Source organism: Nansenia antarctica (genome assembly GCF_963989245.1).
Source record: "Nansenia antarctica genome assembly, chromosome: 20".
NCBI lineage: Eukaryota > Metazoa > Chordata > Actinopteri > Argentiniformes > Microstomatidae > Nansenia > Nansenia antarctica.
In genome coordinates, this window is record NC_137693.1 from 10,500,622 (window position 1) to 10,510,371 (window position 9,750).

Consider the following 9,750-nt stretch of genomic DNA (forward strand, 5'->3'; position numbering starts at 1 on the left):
CACACACACACACACACACACACACAGTGAGAGAATCTGCATTCTCCCTGCCTGGCTTCTTGTCTTTTGATCTTTCTGGTGTTTGCTCTCCTTCTCTCCCGCTGTCACAAACACTTAAGGTTGGATGCATAAACAAATGGGTTTTTGTTCCCTTATTTGTTCAGGTCTGCTCCCTGTGCATTAGTGAGAGAGAGGGCTTTGATGCCTGCTCCGTTGCCTAGCGCGTAGATGCTTTCAGTTTGCTTAGTGAATCTCTACACTGAGCCAACCTTATTCTCGTTGGCCAGGGCTATCGACTGGCTCTGCAGATGGGAGCACACGTCACACATCACACAGCACACACAGGCCTGGCTCTCCCTCCCTCCCTCCCTCCCTCCCTCTCCCCCTCCTGGACAGGCAGAGTGGAGGGGCCATCCCAGGGTTTCTACCCACACACAGTAGGATCCAGCCTGGGTGTGATGGCACTGGGGAACGGAGACTTACCCGATGCCCAGTGCAACACACACAGACAGGGGTGTGTGTGTGTGTGGGGGGGGGGGGGCGGTGGGGTGGTGGGGTGGTCTGGTGGCGGTGTAAATCGGAGGATGGGGCTCATTTGCCACGGAACGAGGAACGGTATCAGACACGGAGCCCGTCCTCTGATGTCTACCTCCGCCGGCCCTAACCCTAACCCTGATCTGATGTCTACCTCCGCCGGCCCTAACCCTAACCCTGATCTGATGTCTACCTCCACCAGCCCTAACCCTAACTCTGATCTGATGTCTACCTCCGCTCCGTCACACAGAAAGATGTTTGGGGGGAGAGACAGAGGATGGAAGTCACACAGAGAGATGTTTGGGGGAGACAGAGGATGGAAGTCACACAGAGAGATGTTTGGGGGAGACAGAGGATGGAAGTCACACAGAGAGATGTTTGGGGGAGACAGAGGATGGAAGTCACACAGAGAGATGTTTGGGGGAGAGACAGAGGATGGAAGTCACACAGAGAGATGTTTGGGGGGGGACAGAGGATGGAAGTCACACAGAGAGATGTTTGGGGGGGGACAGAGGATGGAAGTCACACAGAGAGATGTTTGGGGGAGAGACAGAGGATGGAAGTCACACAGAGAGATGTTTGGGGGGGAGACAGAGGATGGAAGTCACACAGAGAGATGTTTGGGGGGGAGACAGAGGATGGAAGTCACACAGAGAGATGTTTGGGGGAGGACAGAGGATGGAAGTCACACAGAGAGATGTTTGGGGGGGAGACAGAGGATGGAAGTCACACAGAGAGATGTTTGGGGGGGAGACAGAGGATGGAAGTCACACAGAGAGATGTTTGGGGGGGGACAGAGGATGCAGGGGGATTCGACAGGTGGATGTTGGTTCTGCCCCCCTGGTGGGTGAAGTCTCTATGGCTCATGTGATTTGTCAGAGCATGAAACAAAAGCATGCAATCGCCATGCGTGTTTGGCAAACACGGGGGAAACTTTGGCAAGACTTAAAACAACGTGATCCCAGGACACATGATCGTCACATATGCAATGGCTTGGGACTGTGGTCGGACTGTGGTGCCAGGAGCCATGCAGACCAGGGGGAGGCTAGTGGTGGAGGTGGAAATCGGAGGACGGTCTCATTGTAATGCATGGGAAAGAATGAGGAACGGTATCAAACACACCATTTCCTTATTCCGTTGCATACATTACGATGAGCCCGTCCTCCAATATACATAAAGTAAATGGACTGACTGAATAGAGGCTTATTCCAAAGCGCTTTACAACGGCCTCTCATTCACCCATTCCCACACACATTCACACACCGATGGCGGCAAGCTACCGTGCAAGGCGCCGGCCAGGCCCGCTCATTCGGAGCACTTTGGGGTTCAGTGTCTCGACCAAGGACGCCTCGACACGTGGCCAAGCCGAGCTTCAAACCTCCGATGTGCCGACCTTGCGATCGTTAGACGCCGGCTCTACCTCCTGAGCCACAGCCGATATCTGCCTCCACCAGCCTGCTCTGCCGCAGATAACCCGAAGCTGAACCCTAGTGAAACTGTATATTTGATCCAGGCGTACTGAGCTGCATTGTCTAAATGTGAAAGATGTGTCACTTTTCACAAATGGTTATTAGACCGTTAGGAATGTGGCGATGCCTTCAACTTGTCTCTGTCAAAATGGACGTTTCCACTGAATAAGCATTGCATGACTTTCATTATCTTATATTTATAGAGAGGCCACCACTCACCACTAAATCAGGGCGGAACGGAGACAACACAAGGAAACAAATCTTCCAACTTCTGAGCTGTAAAGTGGAGCTTCCCCTCGAGACGGACGAACTCGTGAAAGGGATCGTCTCAAAGCCAGACACCCGTCTCAACACTAACCCAATCTTGTTTGCCGAATCTACCGGCGTGTGTAATTCTCCTTTGAAAGCGTTAGAAGACAGAACATAAACGCTCTGACTTATATAGCGCCTTATTCCAAAACGCTTCACAACGGCTCTCTCGTTCACCCACACATTCACACACCACCAAGCTCATTGGGAGCACTTTGGGGTTCAGTGTCTTGTGTCCAAAGACACCTGGACATGTGGAGAGCCGGGGTTCGAACCGCCAGACTGCCGGCCTTGTGATCATTAGACGCCAGCTCTACCTCCTGAGCCACAACCGAAAATAATGTATTAATTGGGGTGATAAATCTGCTGAGGGGGGGGGTTACTGTTAGTGGGACAGTTACTCTCCCACATAGCATGTAACTTCCTGCGAAACTTCAGAATGGGGCTGGGACTGAAGCATTAACATAACAAGATTATGTTTAATCACGTGGATACGATGGAGATGACTACAGTATATGAGTATGAACATAATTCAGTTAGTCATTTTGTTCATCTCTAGACAGTGCGCTTGCCAATATTGCGATTCAATGGCTGGGGGCCAAGATTAGTCATTTGTACAATAGAACTGGGATTATGATGTTATGTTAAACCCTGAATAAAGAACACCTTGTAGAGGTGCCCCTTCCATTAGCACACATTTGGGGAGGCCGGTGGAGGCTGGTGGAGGTCGAAATTGGAGGACGGGCTCATTGTAATGCATAGATTGGAATGAGGAACGGTATCAACATTTACATTTACATGTGCATTTAGCAGACGTCTTTATCCAAAGTGACTTATAACAAATACATTTGTCTAAGTAAGTGAATCCTCTATCCATCAGTCATCGCAAGAAAAGGTAATCTATGCTCGGGCCAGAAGCCATTGGCAGTCACAATGCTAGAAGAAGGAAGATTATTTTTTAAATTATTATTATTTACAGTAGAGAATCTGTACAGGGGGGTAGAGGGGATGAAGAGGTCTAGGAGGGACAGTTAAGGTGTAGCCTGAAGAGATGGGTCTTCAGTCTACGGAGGAAGATAGGAAGTGACTCTGCAGTCCTGACAGCAAAAGGTCATGAGTTCAAATCCCACCTAGGAACACTTTCACGATGTGTGCTCTTGAGTAAGGCACTTAGCCCAAAGTTACTCCAGGGAGAGTGTCACTGTAATCTCTAATTGTAAGTTGCTTTGGATATGAGATATCTCTCCTGATGACTCACCTCACCTCCCCGGCGCGGTCGTATAACGACCTCCTGGCGACTCTTAACGACATCCGCCGCCACCGGCTCCATCTATGTTTAGACCCCGAGCCGATGACATCATCTACCGGCTAACAGTGCACCCGCTAGTGCGCATCAAGGAGACGTCCCTGACATGGCGGGACATGGCCCCCCCCCCCTGCAGGACTGACCCCAATATGTCCACCAACCGCCGTCCCCTCGGTGCCCAATCCCCAAACCCCCCCCCCCCCCCTCCTACGGTGGACTCTTCCTCTTCCGGGCTCTGCCACCGCCACTCACCAAGCCTTCCACGAGAGGCTGACAGCTTCACAGCGGGCCCTCCCTCCTCCCGCCTGGCAGGTGAGTAGGTAATTACCAGACTGAAAGGTTATGAGTGGAGCAGTCGCATCTCCACCCCCCCCCCTTCTTGCCCCCCCCCCCCCCCCCCCGGTTCCTTCCTAGTGAATCACAGCCCCTGGGGACTACCTGTCACGTAGGGTATTAGTCACACTAGCAACAACAACCCTCTCCACAGAGGAGACAGGCCAGACAAGCACGACTGCGGCGGGGGTTTTTACCGCTGCTGTGAGACGAAGTTAGGGGTACCGTTCTGGTGCTGTTCCGGATGTGTTCCGTTCCGAGCCGTTCCATTCCATTCCGTTCCGTCTTCTATTTCCGTCTTCTAAGTGGTAGTTCCTCCTTGTGATTGTGACTAATGCTTCTATTGGGCTGGTTCTCCCGTGTGCTAATACGGCGCCCTTCATCATGACCCATTTTCTGCAAATATATTCCAGATAAGAGTTAGATTAAAGGCAAAAGACTGAAAAAGTTTTTTTTTTTTTTTTTTTTTTTTGGGGGGGGGGGGGAATCCTAGCAGGATTCCAGGCCCCTATGTCTCGCTCTCTTTGCCTCGTCCTTCGTCCGACCAATCACACTTGAGTTCGATGACGTCCAAGTGTTTCGTAAGTCATCACGCTAATTGGCCACTTGATACCGTGCCGCACGACCCCTCTCCGGGACTCTTGGCCAGTGGTTCTGTCTGAGATGATTGTGATGCACTGGAGAAGATTGTGTGGAGGAAGCAGGAAGCTTTCTGCCGCTCTCTGGCAAACAAGTACCACTCTGCTTTAATCTTCAAACCCTGTCTTTATAGCACACTCATCTCTATCTCCATCTCTTCATCTTCCTCTCTCTCTCTCTCTCTCTCTCTCTCTCTCTCTCTCTCTCTCTCATCCAGAGTTGCCAGCACTATACAGAAGGTATGTTGTTGTGTTGGGGAAGTGCATCATGACTGAGAAATGTGGGGTTGTTCATCCGGCACCAACGGACTGGCTGTGAGATTCCAGGCCTTATACTTAAGGATGATTTGGTTAACACTGCCCAGGGCTATGGTGTCACAGCACGCTGATGGGGAAGGAATCGCTTCACAGCATTTACACTATATGGACAAAAGTATTGGGACAACCGAACATCACACCCATGTGTGCTTGTGTGAACTTGTGTGGAGTTGGTCCCACCTTTGCTGCTATAACAGCTTCCACTCTTCTGGGAAGACTTTCGGCTAGATTTTAGAATCCGGTTGCAGGGATTTGCTGCCATTCAGCCACAAGAGCGTTAATGAGGTCGGGCACTGATGTTGGGTGAGAAGGACTGGCTCGCAGTCGGCGTTCCAATTCATCCCAAAGGTGTTCGATGGGGTTGAGGTCAGAGCTCTGTGTGCAGGCCAGTCAAGTTCTCCCAGACCAAACTTGGCAAACCATATCATTATGGACCTCACTTTGTGTATGGGGGCATTGTCATGCTGAAACTGGAAAGGGCCTTCCCCAAACTGTTACCACAAAGTTGGAAGCATACAATTCTCTAGAATCGCATTGTATGCTGTAGCATTAAGACCTCCCTTCACTGGAACTAAGGGGCTATCATATCTATCACAAAAAGGTATCATATGGTGTCGCGATAGGTCTAAAATTCTATCCAAAGAGGTCTAAAAAAGGTCCAAAAAGGTCTTAAGTTTGACTTGTTGAAACTTGTAGGAACCCTGGATAGAGAGAGAGGAGGGATGACATGCAGAACAGGTCGATGGCTGGAATCTAACCAGGGACTGTGATTACGTGGCATGGGCTTTAGTGAGCTATGCCACTCATGAGCTGCCAAAGACAGTCTCTTATCCACATGCGTAACTCTAAAGTGAGCCGGTCAATTGCCATTTAATGACTGTTTTCTGTACAATTATCTTTCAGCATTCTACACTGGTGATGTCAGGTCAGGTGGATGTGGACTCCACTACCACAGACAATGACACTGTCTCATATATATTCAGCTTTTATTTTCAAGCACAGTTCATTTGTGACATCAACACAATAGACCTCAGGGTCTAAATCAAATAGACAACGTAAAAAAAAAGGCAGATTATAATAGGATAATAATAAAATGGCACACAATGTTATTATTATTATCATCCTGAGAAAACCCCAAAAGCACCAAAACCTTACAGTAGTTACAGCAGTAGTTCACAACAACCCAATCCTGTCACAAGGACACCTTCATACAGTATCACAGTACCACACCATGTAAACAGAGTCAGGCGTCACAATGCACAGGTTCTATTGACAATCCCTGACAGGGGTCAAAAGAATTTAACGACACAGCACTGTCAAGTGACTTCTTTCAATGACAACGGCGATGTTTAGGGGGGGGGCTGGTTCTAGAATTCTATGGGTCGTGCAAACATCCACGGAATGCATTCAATCGAAGCCCAACGATATGTAAAGGCCTGGGCAGCGAATGTGAATGCATTCACAGACACAGACACAGACACACAGACACAGACACAGACACTGCTACTCAGAGTCCTTCAGCACGGCTCCACAACCGCAGGAGTGAAATAAGGTTCAAGGTAAAATGTTCAAGGTTTAATATCTTGAGATGTTAGGTTGCCTCTTAAAAATCTGGCCAGGGACAGCAGATGAAAACTAGCCTGCTAGGCTGATTCTGGCTCATTTACAAGCATGTCTGTTAATCAACGTGCATTGTCCCTATTTTAAATAAATCATGAATCAATCAAATCAAATCAAATCAACAGGAGAATATGAACAGGAGAACATTTTTAGATCCATTAACACACAGACACAGACACAGACACAGACACACAGACACAGACACACACACACACACACACACACACACACACACACACACGCGCACACACCATCTTATATGTTATTTTCACACTTTCACATTTATTTTCCCCATTCACTTCAGTTTAATATAGAAAACAAGTCAGCGTGTCCTTCAGGAGGAACAATGGAAGGCAGCTATTAGTGCAATCACTTATCACACACACACACACACACACACACACACGGACACGCGCACACAGACACACACAGACACAAACAAACAGCACTAAGGAATGGAGCTAATCTGCCTTACTATTAGAGTGTTGTTGGGTCTTCCAACAGATAAGAGGCTGTCAAGACAAGCAGGACATCAGCCTATTCATCACGCTCTGTCTGGAGCAGCGGACGGCAACCTTCACTACCAAGAGACGTTTCTGGCCAAAACAAATCTGTCTGGAAAACATAAGCCTTATAATGAATGTAACAGCTTATTAAGTCTAAAATAATTAACCAATCAACATCACTAATAGGTGTAAATGAGATTCATTAAAATGTTTTACCGCATGTGACTACTCTGCAGTGGGCTGTTTATGATTATTTGGTACAATATGGTAGAATAATACCATGTTTAGTTGCGTTTATGAAATTATAGAACTAGAAATGAAGAAAACTTTACATTTCTTGTTATTTTTATTGGGGGACGCTGTTACCAACAAAACCGAACAATTGTAAAGTGGAGAAAAAAAGTCCACTGGCATATGTAGGCGTACTTTGAATACAGATTAATGCTAGAGGAATGCTACGGGTCGTTTAATGTGAGTTCTGTTTCTGAACATCAGTGCAGATTGGCTCGATATCAGGCCCGTAAGATGGAACTTTGATCTTCAGACCAGACTCTCATTTGTGAGGCAGGAGCGATATTTGGATTTTATGTAGTTCGTGCTTGAGAAAACCTGCTCACACAAGTACGTTGATCCAAAGATGGACAGGACTTCAAATGTGTACTTAACAGCTTTCCATGTTTCCAAAAACAAGTTTGTGGGGTTTTGGGAGGTTTTCAATATCGCTCCAGTTGTGGTTTTCAGCGAGAATGGCCTTCTGATTGTATTAGGCCTATTTTTTTTACACTTACAGTGTATATCCTGTGCTACTGCCACTTTTTCTTAATCTTGAATTATGCTTGAATTATTATGCCCTATGTCTTGTGCTGCAATGCAATGTCAGGAACCGAAGCCTAAGAATGTTACTCTGTTACACTCGTGTAATGTAAATGGACTGCACTTACAGTATATAGCGCCTTTATCCAAAGCGCTTTACAACGGCCTCTCATTCACCCATTCACACACACATTCACACACCAATGGTGGCAAGCTACCATGAAAGGTGCCGGCCCGCTCACTGGGAGCAATTTGGGGTTCAGTGTCTTGCCCAAGGACACTTCGACACGTGGCCAGCCGGGGCTTGAACCGCCGATCTGCCAACCTTACGATCAGTAGACGGCGGCTCTACCTCCTGCGCCACAGCCGCCCCCATTATGTGACGTAAACAAGAAACTCGAAACTCATGGGCGACATCTTGGAGGTCGGCTGTCAGGCTTTCGAACTTGGACACCCATAAGTCTTTGTCAGCTACTTCGGCCAGGTCAACTTCAAGGTTGACTTCCTCCTGTGAACAAGGATGGGCCAGTGTCCTGTGGGGTGACAGGGAAGGACAGTGTTGTTGTTTTCTCTGAACTCGCTGAATCTTTTCCCCAAATGCAGTTTGCATTCCGATGATCACACGTTGTAAATACTCACAATTGATGTGATTGTGTCCTTCTTTGAACTCTCTCAGGGAGGGGGGAGTGAGAGTGAGAGAGTGTGCCTCTCTGTACGTCTCTGGCGAAAGCTGTCAACTTGCGCTCAAACGCTAAAACATCTTCCGGCATCTGCAGGGCCGTGGTTCCCCTTCCCTGGAGACTTCTGTTCAGCGTGTTCAGGTCACTTGTCATGTCCAACATGAAGTGCAACTTTTCCAGCCAATCGAGATCTTCCAGTTCTGGACCGATCAAGCCTTTTGCTTTGCAGGAAAGTTTTCACATGTTCAACACGAGCGGCAAAAAAAAAGCTTCAGAACCTCCCGCTGGACAGCCACCGTGTTTGATGACTTTGTTATGCAGCAGGAGATCTGAATACGCGCCGTCGACCTCATCTAGCAATACACAGAACTGTCGGAGGTTTAAGTAAGTCTTTTTTGTTGGCTGTGGGGAAAAGTGAGCCAATTGTTGTGAGGGTAAATTGACCCAGTGAGTTAAGTCAAGTTAAGTCTCTGAAGTATAAAATGGTGTTTCGATATAGTATTACACAACTGATTTGGATTTACATATTTTAAAAACACTGCAGAAAAGCCAACATGCCAAGAAAGTACAAGAGAAAGACTGACTGGAGCTTAACGCCCCTTGAGGAGATGGAAATGAATGTGTGCAAATGAGATTCTACCCTTACCCAAAAGTCCACATCCCAGGGTACAAACAAAACAAAAGCGTGTGAAGACAAGAATCCTAACCGATACACCTGGAAAGCAGGGAATTGAAAGGGCTCATGAAGAGAGAGAGAGAGAGAGAGAAAAAGAAACAGCAGGGGGAAAAGCAAAGTAACATCAAACAAAAAGAAAAGCTTAAGAAGAAACAAACCAGGAAGAAAATCACAGTGAACAGCAGCTCTGAGGGGAGTGATGTTCCCGACCCAACTAGATGACACTTCTGAGTCTGAGAGCTGCCTCCCAGGATGAGAGAAGCGAGCGAGACATCTCAGATCTGTTAGTTGGTGACTTTGGTATAGTTCAACTTGAGGGCGCCGATGTGAGGGCAAGATTTCTCAGAGGAATTGGAGGGAGCACTGGCAATGAGAAAACCCACTTTTGGATTCAAGGGAAATGTGTCGCACAAAGTGATGTGATCTGAAGAAGCTACCTCAACCTCAAAAGGCTGGGGGAACTGCAAGGAGGGATCAACCCTTCATATTTCCCTCATTGCCAGTATATATATATATATATATTTTTTATGCTCAGGTTTAAACGTGAA

The 9,750-nt window shown here is 47.6% G+C and overlaps 1 protein-coding gene across 1 annotated transcript in view; it reads right to left on the bottom strand.

Moving 5' to 3' along the window:
• Positions 1-254: 254 nt before the first annotated feature.
• The window catches only part of LOC308174350 (microfibrillar-associated protein 3-like), a gene marked incomplete at both ends in the record, with an annotated part of 16,784 nt that continues 7,288 nt past the window's right edge, over positions 255-9,750 (bottom strand). The window contains 1 exon segment of the mRNA XM_080549427.1: positions 255-302. Coding sequence (XP_080405553.1) covers positions 255-302 — 48 coding nt within the window.